This window comes from Mchenga conophoros, linkage group LG14 (assembly GCF_057382185.1).
Source record: "Mchenga conophoros isolate Kocher_MC1m ecotype Shallow Benthic linkage group LG14, M_conophoros_male_GT1.1, whole genome shotgun sequence".
NCBI lineage: Eukaryota > Metazoa > Chordata > Actinopteri > Cichliformes > Cichlidae > Mchenga > Mchenga conophoros.
This window is the reverse complement of record NC_140539.1, coordinates 21,363,587-21,384,438: the sequence shown is the minus strand read 5'-3', so window position 1 is coordinate 21,384,438 and position 20,852 is coordinate 21,363,587. Positions and strand designations below refer to the sequence as shown.

At 40.0% G+C, this 20,852-nt stretch overlaps 2 protein-coding genes, 1 long non-coding RNA gene and 2 other non-coding genes across 5 annotated transcripts; 1 reads left to right on the top strand and 4 right to left on the bottom strand.

The window, feature by feature from the left end:
- Nucleotides 1–64: 64 nt before the first annotated feature.
- On the bottom strand, nt 65–2,647 carry LOC146559672 (uncharacterized). Its single transcript, XR_014888165.1, has 4 exons — nt 2,466–2,647; nt 2,084–2,200; nt 424–491; nt 65–197 (listed from the first exon to the last, which is right to left on the bottom strand). It is a non-coding gene; the product is annotated as an uncharacterized LOC146559672 (long non-coding RNA).
- On the bottom strand, nt 259–395 carry LOC146559674 (small nucleolar RNA SNORA15). The gene has a single exon (XR_014888402.1). It is a non-coding gene; the product is annotated as a small nucleolar RNA SNORA15 (small nucleolar RNA).
- On the bottom strand, nt 652–789 carry LOC146559673 (small nucleolar RNA SNORA15). Its single transcript, XR_014888401.1, has one exon. It is a non-coding gene; the product is annotated as a small nucleolar RNA SNORA15 (small nucleolar RNA).
- A 2,116-nt stretch (nt 2,648–4,763) lies between the features above and the next one.
- On the top strand, nt 4,764–8,511 carry psph (phosphoserine phosphatase). Its single transcript, XM_085243350.1, has 6 exons — nt 4,764–4,918; nt 5,578–5,721; nt 5,802–5,936; nt 7,435–7,580; nt 7,752–7,900; nt 7,978–8,511. Exons 1-6 carry the CDS (start codon nt 4,875–4,877, stop codon nt 8,086–8,088), a joined length of 729 nt encoding a protein of 242 aa, XP_085099476.1. The 5' UTR covers nt 4,764–4,874; the 3' UTR covers nt 8,089–8,511.
- On the bottom strand, nt 8,510–16,016 carry LOC146559670 (protein NipSnap homolog 2-like). Its single transcript, XM_085243349.1, has 10 exons — nt 15,868–16,016; nt 15,211–15,350; nt 15,075–15,120; nt 14,717–14,811; nt 14,303–14,373; nt 14,081–14,221; nt 12,952–12,983; nt 11,636–11,730; nt 9,694–9,777; nt 8,510–9,575 (listed from the first exon to the last, which is right to left on the bottom strand). The coding sequence occupies exons 1-10, from the start codon at nt 15,957–15,959 to the stop codon at nt 9,511–9,513; spliced, it is 861 nt and encodes a 286-aa protein (XP_085099475.1). The 5' UTR covers nt 15,960–16,016; the 3' UTR covers nt 8,510–9,510.
- Nucleotides 16,017–20,852: the final 4,836 nt, after the last annotated feature.

Here is a 20,852-nt window from a genome sequence, read left to right as displayed (position 1 = left end):
CTTTTCTGTCTTTCTGCAGCATTTTTAAGCTTGAAGTAGAACACTGACACAGACAGACAAAAAATAATTACAATTTTAAAGTTTATTATCAACAGAGTGAGATGCACATCAAAAAAAACATCACAGGTTGACCGACTTCAGACAGATTTGAGTGTGTTGACCGTTGTCCCCACAGTCTTGCTTTGGAAGCTTTCATCCTGCAGAATTTAGAAAAACAGAATAAATCAATATGAAACCATCAGGAATAGCCAAATGTGTGTTTGTACTCATTCCCACGCAGCTGGATGAGCTTGAGGAAGGCACTCATCCACTAATTTAGTGGAAATGAGACGTGGCTGTTGCATGGTGTCTGACTGTATCCAGCACAGAGCAGCTGGACCAGAATTCGCCCATGCCTTTAAGTTAACAAGTCTAATAACATACCATCCTCGGGAAGTTCCCCAGAGGCTGGCGACAGGTCGAGCTGCACTTCATGTAAATGTTTAGACACGCTGAAACAGAAGGAGAACCGAAGCTATGAGATAAATCTGAGCTAATAAAACAGGAAACAAGCCAACAGCACAGAGCATCAACAGGGAGGAAGACAGCAAGCAATGTTGAGCAACAGATCATTAATATACCGGCTGAATCGCTTTGAAGGAACGAGGCCGTTGATGTATTCACTCTGACGTAAGAATGAGAAGCACAATGAGCACCCTCATCCTGCTGAGTCAGTTTGTGAAAGCATTCATGTCGCATGGTGTCTGACTGTATTTACTACATCCAGAGCAAAACAGAATTCAGCCATGCATTCAAAATTCAAGCTGTAATTTTATTTATAGAGTACATTTCACTACACTCAAGCTTTCGGCTGTTCCCTTGGCAATGGAGTCACGGCAGAGGGTAGCTTTGCATGTTTGATATCCAGATCCCCTTCCTGATACAACCCCTAGAGGGAAATTCATTTCCAGATGGAATCGAATCAATGACCTTTCACTTGACAAGTGAATGGGTAGAAGATAAAAACATAAAAAGGTATGTAGGTTTAAAATGAAAACTGCAAAATAAAACTTACTACAAAGTAGTAAAACACCAGTTCACACTTATGAGCCGAGTTCTGGGAGAATAAAAGGTTTTGAGCCTGTTTGTAACTGATCTCAGGTCAGCAGGTGGCTCGTTCCAAAGATCAGGAGCACTAGCAGCTGAAAAGCACCCTCGGCACAATATTTTTCACTGCCTTTTTCCAACAACACCTCCTCGGCTCCACTCCATTCTACTCTGTTTTGGTCACTGTGTAGTAATTTCCCTCGTTTCCCCTTCAAAAATGGTGAGTTTGAGTCTTATGAAAGAGTTGCTCTCATGACTTACCCCGGCCAAGAAAACAAAAACAACCTGGTACCAGGTACTACCACTTAATGGAAAACGCTTAAAACCAAGTTGAGCTGAGTAGATGCTAGTGAAAAGAGGAATTACATGCATTTCTGGGGACAATTAAACATCTGCATGATGATCTGAGAGGTCAGACTATGTTATAGACACTGACCTAGTCAGATAAATACTGGGGAGGCCAAACCACTCAGTGCTTTGTCAACTAATAGAAGGATGATAAAAGAAGGATGATAGAGCATTACAGCAGTCCAAACTGCTTGAGATTAACGCAGTGGTTCAACTCAAACAACTACCCACTGTGGTGACCGCTTATGAATAAGGGACCAGCTGAAAGTAACTTTCCATTCAGAATATTCAGTACGAAACAACATCTCCATAGACACTCTGAATAAAAGCCACATAAAGTGTAGTGATGGAACAGACTGGGATAAGTGGCGCGATATGGCAGCCTCGCTTCTGTCAGTCTGCCCCAGGGCAGCTGTGGCTACAACAGTAGCTGCCTCCACCAGTGTATGAATGTGAGAGTGAATGAATAGTGGTATTGTAAAGCGCTTTGGGTGCCTTGAAAAGCGCTATATGAATCCAATCCATTATTATAAGTGGAATACTTTTTTTTTTTGCGCTTGGGAACACACCCTGGTTATATCCTGAAAAGACACGTGGTTTTGCTTTGGCATTAACTAACTCAGTCACTTCCCCTGTGTTTCATTTGTACCTTATAGTATATTAAGAACCGTGTGCATCTGCCGGTCGCTTCAGCCACATGGAGATCTGCGTGTTTCAGGATGGGAGCTCCCGCATGATTACTCCGGATATCACCTCCAGTACCACCCTGTGCAACAAGCAACGACGACAAAGCACAAATAAACACAAATGCACATCCTGCACAGGATTCCACCTTTAAGCTGTCAGGTAACACCTTATCCACATAGTTACAACCTATGAGAGTGTTCTTACAGCATGGTGGCGTTACAGAAAATAAGTAAATTAATTCACAAGTGAACACAATTTACACAAATTATCGGGTCCACCACGTGTGCATGGAAACACGTGCCGTTAACTAAATACCTTCAACCTGAATGGGGGGGAAAAATCACCTGCGTCACGCTACAGCCTCATATTTTAACCTTCGTTTCTTCAAGAACGTTTTCCATTCACAAAACTCCACGGTGACTTCTACATGATGTCTATAAGGCCACATCTTCAGCAGACCAAAGTACGTCCGGATAAACCACGCTAAAGACTTTTCCTCTTCTTTTCCCTCCAGTTTGTGGCGGGTGAAACAGAAACAGCTCGGCGTGCACCAGCGCCCCCTTCTGGATGGGAGGTTAACTGGAGCACATATTAAATCAGAGCGTCACAGTTTCTTTAAAGAATCTGACTCATAGATAAAGCCTTTAGATTGAATTTTACACAGGTTGAACTGTCTTTTTAATTTCGCGCCTCTTTAACAGCTCTGTGTGCCTCTTGTTGCTTCTTATTAACCTTTATGGTTGTTTTTCTTCTTCTTTGCTTATTGTAGGAGCTTTTTGCTTACCTTTCTTCAGTCATTTTTCATTTTCACAGGAGCTAATATCCAGGAACGTTTCCAGGGATAAAATGTTGAGAATTCTTTATATCTTTGTGTTGTTTTCACACCTACTTTGTGTTATTTAAAAAATGTTTTAAATGTCAATGTTAATTTTTTTTTTATATTTTTGATTTATTTATTTAACACATTTTATTTCATGTAAACTTAATTGGTAATGATGACAGATAAAAACATCAAAACCTATTTAGATCTACAACACCTAAAGGCAACACACACACATTGTTTTCATTGTTCTATAACTTATTTGGGCTTTTACATTGCATGTCATAGGTTGGTCTGACTTCCCTGTATGTTCCCTGTATGTTTATATTGTTTGTATCATTCAAAAAATTAACTGAATATTATGAATTTTGGTATATGTTCATGCAAAATGCCCAAATAATCAATCAATCTAGTAATCAAGCTGTATTTTGCCAAGATAATTGTTTAAAGTAAATTCATATTCATCTTCAAATGCACACAGTGGACTCAGCAAATGGTGATCAGATCATATGTGCATTATTTTTCCTGCTTTTTGTATGTAAAAACATATTTTTGCAAACACACAGCAAATTATACCCATTAAGAGTATAACAGTGTAGAATAAATTATGACATTTATTTTATGTACAGAGTACAGATATGAAATACCTTAATGGTAATAACTTGTGCTCAGAGTTTGTATATTTGATGTTTTATTTATTTAGTTTTCATAGTTTTATTTCTTTTATAATAATGTTTGGTCTTTGTCTGGGACCAGGGTCAAGAAGTTTAAGAACAGGTGAAAAAACACCTGACACACTCAGAGATATTCAAATCTAAATAGTAAATAGGGGGAAATATGGCGACAGTGGGAGTTTCAATGTATATTTTTACTTTTATTAAAAAGTAAATGTGTACTTCATGCTGTTTTTACACAGACGAAACTGACTAAACCTAAAACTGGGTGGTTAAGCCTGATGTGGCAGCATGGTTATGTGCTCAAATTGTGGTCATAAATATTTTGTACTTGTAAATCAGAATGCGTATATTTGTGCATCTGTAGATAAGAATTTGTGTGTGCGTAAAAAAGATTTGTGTGTGTAAAAAGAATTTGTGTGTGCGTAAAAAAGATTTGTGTGTGTAAAAATATTTCCCCAATTACAAATTATTTTTGTTAAGGCCTGGTTACAGATACAAAGCAAAAAAATTGTTAGTTAAATTTGTGATTGTCATGACATTGACCATTCGGCTGAAAGGAAGAAAAATCGGGTCAAAGTTCGTACTTGTAAGTTGAAACTTGAGTGCAGAGTTTCACACGTATTTTTTTTGTTTGCTTTGTATCTGTAACCAGACCTTAACAAGAATTAGTAACTTGTGTAAATATTTTTACACACACAAATCTTTTTTACGCACACACAAATTCTTATCTACAGATGCACAAATATACGCATTCTGATTTACAAAACTGATTTACAAGTACAAAATATTTATAACCACAATTTGAGCCCATATTTTTTCTTAAATCTAGCTTCATAGACAGTGTCACATCTGTGCCTGATTTTGAGAGCAGGGTTCCATGATGTTAATTAGCCTTTATATGTTTAGTGTTTCATGTCCTCTTAAAAGTTGGTGTCTTGCAAATTTTGGAGGTTTGTTTGTGTCTCTTTTTCATAATTTTCTCTCTTTTGTAGTTGTTACATATCTTAGTGGCCATTTGAAGCCGATGTGACTTAATGTTATTGTTTTACTTCGTTTTTGTCTCTTTTCAATCGCTTCCTTTCGCCTTTGCGCTCGTTATTTATGGTAGTTGTTTTTCTCCCTCTTTCGCCGCTGGTGTCGTCATGGAACCGAGCCAGTGATGTAGTGGGCGGGCCCTAATCGGCTTCTCTCTGATTGGCCCACCATTCAGTGCTTTTCTTCCTCGTCCACGAGCCGACCGAGAGCTGTCGGCTTTTATGCTGAAGCTGCTGTTCGTGCCTTATCGTCGCTGCACTCGCCGGTAAGTACTACAGGACTGTCCTAATGTTTTTAAGTATTTTTTTTCCTGCCTGGTGCTGTCTCTCGAGTTGTCGGCAGTTGAGCAGCGTTCAAATCAGCTGCACCGGACAGATAACAGCCCGCTTATTCTCAACGTACAGCCGTGATATATCGTCATTTTCATGACTATATGTCTGTCACTTTATATCAAAGTGACAGATACGAACCGTTAGGCCCAGTTTCAGTGTCTTCACGTTTGTTGTTGGTTATGCTGCCCCTCAGTAGTGACCCTCTGGGTGACGCAATACGCGCAGAGTATGTCCATCCCGGGCCTCTCCTATGGTTTGTTTAAGCACACTGCTTTTTGTAACGCACTTTGGCACACATCATCGGCTGGGAGGTGATCCCCGTCGATTGCACATAGGTATTTGAGTGAATAGATGCGTTTGCTGCTCCACTGGATGAAAGACATTCTTTCTATACAAGACTTAGTGCATTAGTGAAATCAGGCAGCCGCTGGCCAAAATCACAGACCTCACGTTGAATCAACAAATGCAGCACGGGACCCTGCTGATGACAATTACACCCTCCCCCCAACACACACACACACACACAGTGTGCATCTGCAGCAGTGAAATTTGTTTCACCAGACTGCATCTTTTTTTTAATGTAATTTCCCAGCATGATGACAACGCTGTCGCAGACAAAGGAGCTCTTCAGGAGAGCTGAAGCTGTCTGCTTTGATGTGGACAGCACAGTAATCAAGGAAGAAGGCATTGATGAACTCGCCAAATTCTGTGGTGTGGGGGATGCAGTCACTGAAATGTAGGTGGATTTTTATTTTTTTTAATGGATTTGTTGTGGGTGTTTAGAACAAACAAAAATGTGTTACTTGGACGTTTCAGGACACGCAACGCCATGGGCGGCTCAATGACCTTCAAAAAGGCCCTGACTGAGCGTCTTTCCATCATCCGATGTTCCAGAGAACAAGTCAACAAGCTGATAACAGACCACCCACCTCAACTTACTCCAGGTGTCAGGTGAATTAATGTAGAAATAACTGACCTCTTTAGGTAGATGTTGTCCTCCACATTATAACAATAACTTATATGAATGCATGGTTGAAAACTATTGCCAAAAACAAATAGGAGTCAGCTGAAAATGCAGAAAGCAAAACCTTCAGAGTGTGAATCACAAACCAGCTGTAATGTGTGCATACAAACACAAAATTTCTCACACACACACAGACAGACACAGACCCTGTGAAACACAAAATTTCTCACACACACACAGACAGACACAGACCCTGTGAAACACAAAATTTCTCACACACAAGACAGACACAGACCCTGTGAAATACTGCTGCTGACCTTTCTTCCTGAATCACAACATTTCCGTCCAACTGAACTTCATCAGGTCAGGTAAACAAACAAAATGTTTGCACCTGATGAAGTTCAGTTGGACGGAAATGTTGTGATTCAATAAAATAGTGGTAAACAAGTTGGTTCTGGAGTGCTGCCTTAAAAAACCCAAACAAAATATATCTGCAGTTCTAGCGATGTGAATGACACTTGGGATCAAGAATAGAAACATTTGTCTGCTTCATCAAGTGAGTGCATGTACACTTCTGTGAGTTTGCAGTAGATTTTGTGCCACTGTAACTTTACTGCACACTCTCTTTTGGTTGCATTAGTAAGATATGCACATCCAAATGATCAGAGAAAATTTTGCACTTCCAAAAGATTTTCAAACTTTAAACACATAACCTGCTCTGGACGTGGTCAGTATGTTCAGCATAAGATGCTATGTTGATCTAGAGAAAGAGAGTCACCTTCCTGACACAGAAAACTCTGACTTTAAGCGCTAAGCTAGCCTAACCCATTAACCGCTCACCTCATAGTTTATCTCTCTGGCCTGACACTGAAAAATAATTGCCCTGTGCTTAAATGAACAATGTGGTGAATCAGGCCCTGAAATCTTGTATCCAACAAGAATGGAAAAGACTTTTGTCTGTCCACAGTAATCACTACTGGTTAATCAGTCCTAAAAGTCTACAATCAACTTGTGCTTGAGATCACATTTGGTCACATTTTCCAGGCAACAATCTGTGAACTGAGAGCTGGATAAGCTACCACGTTCTGGTTTTACTTTGTATCCATTTTATTTTTTGATTAGTTTTTACCTTATTAAGTCATGTGTTTGGTCATATTTGTATTGGATTTCACTGAGCCACATACCGTTCTCCTTATTTCAACAGTCTGTAATTTGTTTGTGTTCAACTCCTGTAACAAAGGAAAACAAAGGAAAAATTTCCCAGCATTGGGATAAATAAAGTGCATCTTGTGTTATTTCATTTTGCAGTAAAGTGGCAAAGCCGTGTCTCCTGGAAATTGTTCTTTCTTCTTCTACATTATTGCATTTTTGTAATTAAATTTTAGGAAACTTCACACGGCACAGGGCAGCAGAATAACTCATTGCATGTGAATGTCAAAAAACATTTTCTTCTGAGTGTTGATGTTTTTCCATTTCTTTGTCCAGGGAGCTCGTGGACCGTCTGCATGAGCTCAACATAAAGGTGTTCCTCATTTCAGGTGGCTTCCGCTGCATTGTTGAACACGTGGCCACTCAGCTAAACATCCCTTTGAATCACGTTTACGCCAACCGGCTCAAATTCTACTTCAACGGTAAGAGCCAGCGGCGGGCTGTTTGTGATGTTCTTCTGTTCTCACATGAGTGGAAGTCCAGGCTAAACCCTTTGAGTGGATCATTGAATATACACAACAGACCCTTAGGTTTAATCTAAGTCAGGTCTTTTGACTGGTTAAATTAAATTTAATAAAAATATCATCTTCCAGGAGAGTACGCTGGTTTTGATGAGAGTCAGCCCACAGCTGAGAGCGGAGGAAAGGGGAAGGTCATCAGCATGCTGAAGGAACAGTACGGCTATGAGACTGTGGTGATGATCGGAGATGGTGCCACTGATCTTGAGGCCTGCCCTCCAGCTGTAAGTGTCGCCGTTTGCCAGTGTAAAAAGCGATTACAGTGTGATTACAGTATTTCACCCTTTTATTTTGTCTTCAGAGCGCTTTCATTGGATTTGGCGGGAATGTCGTCAGGCCGCAGGTCAAGGAGAGGTCTTCGTGGTATGTGACGAGTTTTGGGGAGCTACTGAAAGAACTGGAGAAGATTTAAAGGTGCTCAAAGATTAGTTTATGATTTTTAACACGTTATACTTGCACCTAAGGGTGTGCCACTGGTAGATTTTACCAAGTGGACGTTTTTCCTTAGACCTTGATAGATTTTTATATTAAATCAAATGTTTATACTAGTGGGAGCAATCGTAACTTTAATAGCTATGTTGCCCTTTTTTATACTACAAGGTACTAAAACACTACATGGAAGACAATCTTAAAAAGATTATTTTAGTGTTTTTGCAGTTTACATGAAAGCTTTTAGGTGGACTAGAACGACTCCTTTGTATTATGGCACGTGCAATGAGAAGTGAAAGTATTTTTAATCGGGTTTCTGTTCTGTAAGAGCTGTAAGCAGACCTGTCAGTGACAGTGTAGTGACTCAAGTCAGAAAAACACAGCATTAAAAGATGAGTGTCCACTTCGCTGTTTGAATGACTTTAATCTGTGTTCTTGTCCTTGTCTCTACATTGTTCCCTCTGAACAGAAACACCAGATCAACATGCTTCCTTTAACAATAAAAACCGTTATGGTATAAAGCAGCGTGACTGTGATCACCTGCGTACCAAATTCACTCAGTCACTGATATGCAGAACACCTGTTTTAACTGATTTGTGCCTCGTTAAGATACGTTGGATAAAAACGGACTTTAAAACCACGCATGCCGTCCTGAGAAAAAGAAAAACTGTAAGCCATAGTTACAAACACAGCACCACTAAACATTAATGTTACCAGGAAATGTAGGGACATCCACGAAAAGCAACCAAAAGGAGTAAAACAATGATTCATAATACACATCAAATATAAAATTATGGTATCTGCATTTCACACACTTATGATTTTGAAAGAAATATAGTTTCTATTCATACAAGGGATCTCTTTTCAGTCTGAAATGGCATGGCTTTTACATCAAAGTTTCTCAGCACACTAAAAACATGATGTACTTTAAAGTTACATTAAATAAATAAATAGCTCCTGCAGCGAGCTTCAGCAGTACTATTTTTAATCTAGCTGTTCCCACACTTTAACGCCATACAGCTGCTCCTTTTGATTTTTCCTGTCAAGTAACTTTGGTTGGCTCTAACCTTGGAAATGAAATCTCTCCATGGACCAATTTTGATGTGGCACCACATTTCAGACATAAACACATCTACATATTTTAACACTCCCTCCCAAACCTGAACTCACACAGAAAATACTGCGTGTCTTAAAAGTGGCGTGGAGCCTTTCAGTAACTATTTGAACTGCAGATAAATTTCAGAGACCCGACTCGATCCAAGCGACATCCTTCAGTAATAAAACAGACGTTAACAAAAAGAGAATGGACGTTGTTTGGCAGCACTGACAAAGATTGAACCCATGATGCTGATGTAACATTCAAAGGAGGTGCCGCTCGATGTCAGCTTCCAGCTGGCTTTTCATTTTACTGCAGCGGCGAAGCCTTTGTGGGAATCATGATCCTTGAGTCCATGTGCTGAATGAGTGGGACTGGGAAAAGATGAGTTTACAAACCTTTGAGGCTCAGAAAGTGACAAACTCAACAAAAAACTTTGTAAAGTTTTCAGTCGCACAGCTTTGAGTTTACAAAAAGACTTATTGTGCTCACCTGTGTAATACACCACCTCGTGCCAGCCTTCCTGCTGCCACACAGCATTCCTCGTGTCTTCTCGGGACTGAAGGTCCTTGTAAGCTGTAATTAACAAATCACTGCATTATAATGCTGCAGTATAAGTACATGATTTTAAGTTAAGACTTAATCTGGTAACTTTGTAATGATCAAATTAATCACGGAAGACATTTTTAGGACACGTGCATCTGTAAAGACAAGCTAACAAATGTTTCCTCATGTTTGAGCTCCACTTTGCTCTCCACCAACTTTCAAGCTCCTGATGGCTCCACTTGTTTTTTTGTTTTTACCTGCTAGTTGCTAAATTTTGCTTAATTTACGGAACAGCGATTGTGCGGGTTTGCTGAGAGGCAGTTTCAGCCACTAAACGTGCTCCTGTGCAGTCCTCCAAAATCTCAACCACATTTGTGCTTCTCCCAGGAATGGGAGAAAACCCAATCAAAGACAAAATACAGCATGAGAAGCACAGACTGTGGCTGCAGCAGAAACTTTCAATGCTTTGAACACTCAGTTTCACTTCAGCTCTTTGCTCTCCTTGATGGATGACTGACAGACCAACAACAGCACAAGCAGGAGTAGACAGACCAGTCATACCACATATTTTGTTTGCTTCCCCCATCTGTTAACAGACAAAGTCTTGCAGGTGGAGGGAGAGTCTGAAGCTGACAATATGCTGCCACCTCTCAACCATAATTTCCTTGTTAGGCTGTGGGGTTGTGCTGATGATGTCAGGGATAGATGGTGGTCAATTTTAAGGTGATTTTTATCTAATTTCCCTGCGGATTCATTGTTCTGCGATTAATAACAAATTCAACCTGCCAGGCCACGGTTTCATGTCACTCCTCCACACATAACTCACACTTGCAACACAGACCTCTGTGCACATTTAAGTTAATGTGTATGTGTGCGAATTGCGTTTGCTGTTCCATCATATTCATCATCCAATGGGAGAAAACAGGAGGCTGGATTTACAGAGATCCTAACATTGTCTTGTCTATGTGTGCTGAGGCAGAGTGAAGAAAGCAGGATAAACAGGTGAAATATTTTACACAGGAAAAAACCCAAACTAGATTATGTAGAACTGTAGGTCAATTCAGTTCAACTTTATTTATATAGCATGATCTCCATGTCCTCCACACACAGCTGAGTTTTTCACCAACAAAAATGTCAGATGGGGAAAAGTTTCCTATTTTGACCCAATCAGTAAATGTTGTATGTTAACAGGCAAGCATTTCTTCATGATGGAAGTGAGAAAAACTAATGTAGGCTACCTGTTTCTCTTTCACCCATGCACATTTTTTTGTGCATATAAGTTATGGAGGGTAGACAGCGATGCCTCGGGGTGGGCAACAGGACTATCAAGAAAATCGCCTCATCCCTAGTGTACAGAGGGCCGTCTCTCCCTCACAGCTGTATGCTCATTCTTGAGAACAGTGAGACCGTTTTAATAGATTTGTTGTAGTTTTGGTCCGCTTTGGTCTGAGTGACGTAAATTATGTGAGAGGTGAGCGCGAAGCTCTGACTTCACATCACAACGAACCAAGTTTGCACACTCCCTTCAAGCAGACTTCAAAGCAGTTTTCACAGGAATGACTATTTGCTCGTGATTAAAGCTCTCTGGAGAGCTGGGTGTACTGCAAATTGGGATGATAACTACCTCAGTTAACATTGCACACATTTATCTATCAATTACACGCCTCAGGAGACAATCTCACATTGCCTGTTTTGACCAAACAGCCCAAAAATCCAAATATATTAACTCTATAATAACAAAGAAAAGCAGAAAATCTGGAACATGACATTTCTGGTATGTATATCCAAGATAAATTACTGTTAACTGTTGTTGATTTTCTGCAAAGCAACTAATGATTTCAACATTAGCGTAATTATCTAAAGTCAGCGTGGAAGTGTTTGAACGTACCCCAGAGGTGATGAACCATATAGAGGTTTCCAATCTGTGAGAAAAACCCTCCCACAGCTTCTCTGTTCTGCTGGCGGTATCGAACGGCTCTGGCCCTGCAGACAAAAGCACCTTTGGTCACAGCACAGGCCAAAAAAAACACAAAGGCTTCATCTGGCTTAACACCAGACCACCACAAACACACACATGAAATATTTAACCAGCATTCAAAGGATTTCAACATCATCCCCGAATACCTCCTGATTAATTCACACGACTGGATTTTCTCAGCTAAAGCAGGATGGCAATCTGCTCCTTTAGCTGCGATTATAACTTCCAACATCACATCCGACCGCGAGACGTGACATCATCATGACTTACTGTACGCATGTTTATGAATCTAAAGACTGGCCAAGTCTTCGTGAAACGAGTGAGGAGAATGTTTTGAATCTATTACATTTTCCTCCCAAAGCAAACATAAACATATTCAAACCATAATCACTGTCTGGATAGAAAACTATGAAGCTCGAGTCTCATCAAACTGGTGAAATACGAAGCAGAAGTTTAAACCTTTAACCGCACAAATTATATTAAATAGCTTTACTGGCATTATCTGCAGGACTTGAGGTTTATTTAAAAAAAAAGCTGGTTAAAGTGTGAATGAATACAAACATTAAGAATAAAAAATAAAATTAAAAAAAAAGCTGTCACAGTGTGTTTTTTTTGCATTAAGGCTGATTTCCTAGCCATGATTACTGAAAAGCACAGGGAACAGGGGGAGATCAATCAATCATGTGTGCTTTTCTAGGAAAAGGCAAAGCATAAAGCTTCAAAGCAGAAAATCTTACGTCTAACTTAAAAATCAAATAATACCTGTAATAATATTTACATATAAAACTGCACACAGGCTAAGTTTGCAGGATAATGACAACTTTTCTTCTGAATATGTAATCCCAACCACTAATAAAACTATGGTCAGACAGAAGAAATTTATCTGGAAAGCAAAGGCTTGTGCAGAAAGCTCACATCCTCAATTTAATCCATCACAATCTTCGCTGCTGCACCTACTGATAAATGCTGATCTGCTGGCTCTGTGAGTCCACGCAGCGGCTCTTTCCAGGCTCACATTACTCAACTATTATATACACGTTTGTAGTGTACACACTGTTACACTAGCATTTGATTCTTGGCTTGAGGGAATGACAGCATAGCTTCAAACGTGGGGGTGTCTCTGTGGAATAGCTCTTATTAATGACAGTGTGATGAGGGAGCTTTCATGTAGTACAACTGTTCTGTAAGTACAGTTCAGTGAATCAAGTGAATTCAGGCTGCCTTACCAGTAATTACCCCACTCGATCATGGTTCCTGGCTGCGAGAGAGAAAACACAATATTCTTTATTAGATTTAAGCATATATATGTAATGGAGAACTTTCGAACTTCTTTCCAAAGTAAATATATTAATGTGAAAAAGAAAAAAAAAAATGGCAAAGAGGTAGTAACACAGGTATTTTGTCAATGCGAACAACTACACCCGAGAGAGCGCCTTCAATCATTCTCTGGTGCATAAGACGACAAACGCCCTGCTGTTTCAAAGATGCAATCTCAGCCTGTGATGAGGGGATAATAGCGAGCATTCATCACATGTCACAGAGGGGTGCTGGTCTAGAGACAGTTTGATTTTTTCAATTATAAAAAGCATGACTTAATCCGCGGTGGATGGCGTGGTTTCGATTAAGCGTTTCTGCACGTTAGTGATCATCCCGTGATGGTTAGCACAACACTCGGGATGATCCTGAGTGTCGTGCTAACAGCTTGAGGGGAAAGAAGTAATTTAAGTCCACAGAAGGATGTCAGGATGGAGATCATCAGTTTTAAATGGGAAACATGAGGTAAGAAAAGGATGGATAGTTTAACAGCCAAGCCCGAGCTGCTGCAGTGAGATGTGGCAGCAGATAAACAATTGTGTTTTTACCAGAGAGTCTTTAAAGTCTGTCCATGGACAAAAGGTGTGATCATGAAGAGTGAATACTATCTGTCACTTTTTTTTTTTTTTATAATAAATATAACCATGTAAGTTTAGGGAAGCTCTTCTAGTGCTGTGAACGGCTGCACAATTTCCTTAAGTGTAAACTAGGGAGCAATCACTTGAATACAAACTGACAGACAGGCAAAGTTTTAAAGTGTAATAAATGCAGAAAATGAGTAAAGAAAACCACCAGAATGAGACATTTGTTAAACTAGCAACATGCTGATTTCATACACTGATAGTGCGTTTAGCTTTTAAGGCATCATTGTTAAACTTGGTGTAAGAAATCCTCACTGAATACAGTCATCTGTTTCAGTGTTTCTGTTTCAGTTGCATTTATGTGGCCCATTTTGGAGCTGTAGAACACATTCTGGAAATCAGACTTTAACACACCGAGCCCAGTCCTGACAACGATACAGGCTGCAGCTCAACCACTCACCCTGAGCTGGTAGGTCCTGAGCTCGTATACGTTTGGTCCCGTTCGGGGTACTGGCTCGTTCCAGAAGCTGAACTCCAGGAGGAGCTGATTCCTGCGGGACAACAGCATCTTTCCTCGCTCCTTCCTGTAGGCTGTGAATTCCTGGCAATGGACAGACATTAATCAGTGAGCTTACTCAGACTTATAATCCCCCGGGTAAAGCAAAGGGCCGTGTAGTAGTACCTTGTTCTGCCTGAGCTTGTTCATCACCTCAGTAAGAGCTGGGTATCCACCTCTGTAACGCCACAGATGCACTGGGGAGACAATTTGTCACAATTACAACATCACATCAAGTACAAACAGAAGGATCATCACGTAGCAGAGTAAAGATATCCAGATGTCCGGCTTTTAACGTCTGACATAACTACATCCATTTGTGGTTAGTGTAAATAAATACTGGGAGGGAAATTACTGTGGTGTAAACACTGCAACAAAAAAAATAAACACCTCCTGATCATTAGCTTGCAAGACAGCTAATGATTGATGCTGTACTTGCACGTGAATATGCGGTGTAACACGCATGCTGATTGCAAACTGTGCGGATCGCAGCACTGTTATACCGCAGATGTCTGTGTGTGTTGATATTAGTAATCCTACCAGCCTGGTCTTGTTCTCCATACCAGGTATTCCAGGTTCCCACCAGCTCACAGGGGTAGTACTTATCAGCGTGGATGGAGGGCAACACATCCTCACTGTGGCAAACGAGAAGCCAAATAATTAAATGCAGTACGACCAGCATGTGTTGTGCTTAAAGTCCATGGGTTCCAGTCATCTTAGGTATGAGCATGTCTGGTTTGTGGAGGACAGAAGTCATACCAGCCCATACATCATCTTACAGGAATAGACTGGATAATTTTTTACACAAAGTGTCCAGTCCTTGATCCTCCTCCCACTTATGGTAAAGCTTCCTCGATCTGCACTAAAGGTTCACAACATCAAATGACAAAACACTCACCAGAGTTTGTTGTATGCATCCAGGCACTCTGGCTTGACGTTATGGACTGAAACAAAAGTTTAAATGAGAAAAAAAGTCTCATTACTAAAGGTCAAAATGTTGTTAATGTAATGCGGGGACCCTAAAGGCAACTTACACTGAATCTTATAGAGGTTACTCTCCTCATTTTTGGTCAGTAGGGTGGAGTGTGCATCTTTTCTGGGATCAACTTTCCTCACAAACAGTGACTTGAACCAGCTGTCCTCTCTATTTCTACAGCTGGAAGTTGCAAACCCCCTGCAAACACAGGCCACCATGAAAAAGAAACACACGGACACTGCAACGACTTCGGAATGACTGACTTCCTAGTCTATATGTACATGCACAGCCACGTAGTATCTGTTTTAGGGGCTTTGGTGCGGTTGTTCAGTTGAAAATGTCAGACCCTCTGATGCACACGGTGATCAGTGCACCTGCATGCTATCTGTAAGTCATGCAATTTTTACAAGGTAGCAATATAAACTGTCAAATTGACCTTGAGCGTTTTAGATGCTTACTGTCAAACGTTGACAGAAACTATTGCTCTTTTGAGTTTCCCAACAGTGACAGAAGCGTTAGTCTTAAATATCACGTACTAAATAAACGCACATAAGCTGAAGCTCCTGGTTAAGTTCAAGCTGAAAGGCCACAGTGGGCTGGCTAGCTTTACCAGGCTACTCGTAGCCACCAACAGATCCCCACTGAAAACACTACACAGCTAACACAGGAAGCTACAGAGATGACTGTTGAACATTCACGATGAAGACTGCCCCACCTGCCCCACACCGCGAGCTGTCCGGCCGAGTGGGCCCCGCTTTTAGCCCGACCCAAACCACCGCTGACTCTCTGAAGGACTCCAGTCGCCATCTTCAACTGTGCTAATGCTCCGCGGAGCAGTGGCTGGTACCGCGCCTCACCACCAGGTGGCAGCAGAGCAGCACATCCACACATTCCCTCTATGTGTGTCTGCAGGGACCAGAACATGCTGGGCACTGAGCATACTGAGGAATGCAAAGGATACCCGGATCAACTAATTACAGACCCCTGGGTACAAATCTTTGAGAGGCTCCAGCAAACTTTGATTTTTCATAAAGATTTCGACATATGTGTGCAAAATGATTTCTAATCATTAAGGAGAGGACTGCGTCTCACTGGGAAATAAAAAAAAAGACCATTATAACTTCCTTAGGTGTTAAAAGGCTTAACAAATGAAAAAAAACAACAACAACATTCCTTTGGAAATAGTCAGGTACAAGGACTGGACTGAAAATGAGTGAAAATGCAGCCAATGTCCAAAAAACCTGAAGAACTATTGCTCAAGACCACTTTAAAGATTACAGGAAAGTCTGGCTCCTTGCAAGTAAAACAGGAGTCTCTCAGGAGGAGTCTTGTATCAGTGCTTCCAATTTTTATGCTGCATGGATGGGCCACCAAGTGTGGACCCCTGGGCTCTTACCCAGAATGCCCATTGGATAATCCAGCCCACAGAGATATGAACTTGCAGACAGTAAACGTAAACTTATAAAGTTTTATATGGTAATAGTATTTATTGACAATGAGTATGTTTGCATGTACATTAGTATTTGACTTTTTCAATTTATGGGGTTATTGATTTACTGCTTTCTTTAGATTGTACACTGATAGAAGTATTGAGTGGTATTTAATTTATCATATTTTAATAGATTATATTTTTTGTACCTCGCCCCACTGTCAGGTCAAACTTCATACATGAACATGTTTACATGTGGACTCAAATCCAAGTTTTGATTCTTTCCCTGGTTTCGATCATGTTGTGGTTATTATGTTTAGGTCCACATGAAGTAGGTGTGATACAGATGTGCAGATCAGGTCATAACTGCTGTATGTGTGAACATCCTGACTTTGTGATAAGGCTAGTATGCCTTTAAAATTATATCATATCTAGCAGTTTTGGTACATCCCATGTGTAACACCAGGACACTAAAACTGAAGACACTGAATTCAATTCAAACATCAATTCATTTTATTATATTTTAAAGACATTCTGAGGCATTTGAAGCAAAAGAGAATAAAACAAAATAACAATTAGCTTGCTGTTAGCTATCCTGAATACTCAGGATAGGGCAAACACAGGTGTAGTTCATTTATTTGTTGGTAATTCATAAAGCTAATAAACCATAACTCTGGGGTTAAAAACAAATCTGAACGCAGTCGTTATCTAGATGATCACCTGTACCAAGGTTCACTGTTTGTCCCATGCACTGACTGCTCACTGTGTGTCTGCTGTGGATTATAGCCAGCAGTAAAACTATCTTCTGTTGACATCCTCTGAAAAAAAAATGGGGCCCTCAGGTAGATATGGGATCCATGGAGATCGTGATGGATGTGAATCCCTCTCTTCTGTTGGACCTAATACAGAGTATAGTACAATAGCCTTTAGTTTAATAGGTTCACCTATGTGAAAATCTTTCAGCAGCATAAGTGATGATAACACAAAAAATAAATCTTTCTTTATTAAAATGCATTTTTGGTGGAATATCTAAAATACACAAATCACTGCCTAGCAAACTAAAACTGTTTGAGAGAGGGGAAAAAAATCAGCATGTGGTGATGACATATGGCACAAAACATACAACACTTTCTGAACAGTTGTATTGATATTTGAGTTACTGTTGCCTTCCTATCAGCTTGTAATTCTCCTCTGACCTCTGGTATGGTATGAGTCTGAAATACTCTGCCCAGCCCGTCTGGCACTGACAACAATGCCGCCTTCAAAGTAACTTAAATCACTTTTCTTCCTCATTCTGATGCTCTGCTTGAATTTCAGCAGGTGATCTTGATCGTGCCTTCATGTCTAAATGCACTGGGTTGTAACCCCCGATTACATACCTGAATTAATAAGCAGTTGAACATTTGGATAGTAAAAGGTGTTAAAAAAGGGTCTTATCAGAATGATTACATACTTCACAAAACTTACTACACTTTCTGAACAGGTGGGGGTTCTACAGTCTAAGTCATAACCCACCAGCTACTACCCAGACCACTGTCCAGAGACAGATCAACAAAATCTGTCTGTAACTCTGCTGCACTCATCTATAAAATCAAAAGAGAATTGCATCTTTAGAATTTTAGGCATCCATCCTTTCACTGCTTTAACCATCTCCTCTCCACTTTCACCTTCAGATGAGTCAGAGTTGGACTCCAGCTGGAGGATGAAGCGCTATCTTCACACACATAGTGCACGATCATTTCCAGAGCCTCGTGTGCACTGTAAAGTCTTGCCATCACCAAAATGACTGCCCCTGCACTACTGCTCACACTTCTAACCATGGCTGCAGTGCAGCTGCATTAACGTCTTGAGCAAGAACCAGAATAAAGTCCAAGTTTGTTTTGGTTCTTGCTGCAGAGATATCACACAAATACACTCATACACATGTGCACACGCTCACACACCATTATCCAACATCAATAGCAGGAAACATTTGCCATATCAGCAGAAAACAGAAAAAAGGGTGAAATTTTGGTGCATGCTTTGAATGGTTAAGAAATAGCGTCACCTGGTGGACAAATGTAAAAATTAAAAATCGAAGGCAAGGAGTCCAAAATAAAGTCTTAACATAAAGGAATGCATGTGCCGATAAATGTGGGATCAAAAGATTATTTTTTAATTATTTTTAATCGGTTTGTTTTTTCAGCAATAGGATAAAATGTGGGGGGTTTGTGTAGCTTAGCCATTTAAAGCTAATTTCAGGAACTAAGACAACAATTCTAAAATTTAAATATGAGCTATATTCATTCAGCACAGCCAAAGCATGAAAGCATGAAAAAAAAAATGCCACAAAATATCCCCAGGATATTTAGGGTTAAATACTAAATGTAAATATGTAGTTGACGAGGGACTGACTGATATTTTGTATGTTGCAAGACTGCGTCACAACTGCAGGAATTCAGAACAGTTGTGATTGATTTATTATTTGAAAGAGCGACTATATAGCTAACAAAGACCATATTGCTAAAGCCCACTTGGCTTTCGGAGAAAGACTACTTACCACCAGTGGAATTCAGAAACTATGGAGGGATTTGTTTTAAGTTCAAAGACATGAATCATGTGGGAGTGTTTTCCTCATGAAACATTTTTGAATAGCAAAGGGCAAAATATGGATATGTCTGGGAATTCAAAGACTGATTATATCCAGCTAAATTCTGTGCTTTTACTCTGGAAATTTGTCAAGGTGGTTGATTCTCACTTAATTTTCAGCTGGTGATTTTTTTTATTTGGTTGTTTATTTTAAATAAAAGGACTCCCCTCGCCTTTCATCACAAACATTAATGTGAATTAAAAATTAAAAGTGGGGCTTCACATCAGCGCAGTACAACTCCCGTAATGTCAGTGTTAATCTGAATGGATGTGAAGTAGTTTCCCAAGGGCAAATTTTATTAATGGAAGAAGTGAGATCATCTCAGTTTTACTGCAGCTCTACATATACCACGATCCACTACACGTGTAGTAAAAGGTATTTCATGGGGTCTTATCACAACGTTGACTAAGAATTGATAAACTTTGATTTTTTTGTTGTATTTCTATTAGAATATGCATATTTCTAATATATTTCCAAAATTTTTAAAGCACAAAATAAACTTGTGGCGCTTTCAGGGTTATAGTCATAAATGGTCCTATAAGAGCGCAGCCTTTACTTTATTATGTGATCCAGCTTGACAACGTACATGTAAAATGCCATTAAACCATCACAGGCCTGTCATATTGTGTTGTATTGTACAGAAGTTATGAGATGTCTGACAAACACTGGCAATGTTACCAGCTGTTTAAAATAACAATCATGGTTTTGATTTTTGGAGTTCGAAGAAGGTCAAGAAAATGACTGAGTCTACAGTAATATACCATCCATCCATTTATTCCCAACCTTTCTCAGTTGTCATACAGTGAAAGGTCAACAGCCCATCACAAGGCTAATGCATCCCACTTGTTGCCCATTTAAACCCTGCAGTTACCCTAACAGGCCTGTCTTTAAACTGTGGGATGAAGCCAGAGTAGATGGAGAAATCCCGCACAGGCAACAGGAAGAGCGTGCAGGCTCCACACAGACAGACCTCAGCCTGCTGTGATACAACAGTGCTAACCAGCGCATCACCGTGCTGCTTATAGTCTGTCATTTATGATGCTTGCACCTGAGTGAAGATAAGTGTAATTTTGCAATTGAGCCCCTGGACAATATAACGCTCTGCCTGAGAGTAAGCATAACAAATTTCTTACTTTATTTAAATGTAACTAAATTTCAGGCTTCACAGACTTCTACTTTCCTTCTATTAATCCTTTATTATTTTTCATGTCATAATAAATAAGCATCTCCAACCAAAACCGAATAGCTGGCTTATCTTTTCTTTGATCGTTTTTGGTCATTACAGCACCGTGCTGTAGGATTAGGTGCTTTCCTGCAGCACAACAATGAGCTGCAATAGCTAGAATTCAATTTTAGATGCAATTAATTTCTCTCAAGCAGACTCTGAGAAGAACAGCTGTGAAAACAGCTGATATGAATCCTTCACTAATGCACCAGAAAATCATGGAGTCCATTTATCAAGAAGTTTAGAAATTATTATTATTTTTTTAAAAACCCACCTCACCCTATCCTCTCGTGAACATCATGTTCAGAGTGAATCTTTAGAAAACTGAATACCTCCAAGCCATATCATCTGACTGGCTGTCTTTGCCATTTCCCTCTCTCTTCCATTATTATCTTTGGCTTTATTATCAACATGCCT

What these genes read in the sequence shown, in the direction of transcription:
- psph (XM_085243350.1), top strand. Translation starts at nt 4,875, where the DNA reads ATGCTGAAGCTGCTGTTCGTGCCTTATCGTCGCTGCACTCGCCG. An exon ending in TATCGTCGCTGCACTCGCCG is followed by an intron (nt 4,919 to 5,577) that starts GTAAGTACTACA and finishes GTAATTTCCCAG; the next exon opens with CATGATGACAACGCTGTCGC. An exon ending in TTGAGGCCTGCCCTCCAGCT is followed by an intron (nt 7,901 to 7,977) that starts GTAAGTGTCGCC and finishes TTTTGTCTTCAG; the next exon opens with AGCGCTTTCATTGGATTTGG.
- LOC146559670 (XM_085243349.1), bottom strand. Translation starts at nt 15,959, where the DNA reads ATGGCGACTGGAGTCCTTCAGAGAGTCAGCGGTGGTTTGGGTCGGGCT. An exon ending in ACAAGCTCAGGCAGAACAAG is followed by an intron (nt 14,222 to 14,302) that starts GTACTACTACAC and finishes GTCCATTGCCAG; the next exon opens with GAATTCACAGCCTACAGGAA. An exon ending in TATGGTTCATCACCTCTGGG is followed by an intron (nt 9,778 to 11,635) that starts GTACGTTCAAAC and finishes TGTTAATTACAG; the next exon opens with CTTACAAGGACCTTCAGTCC.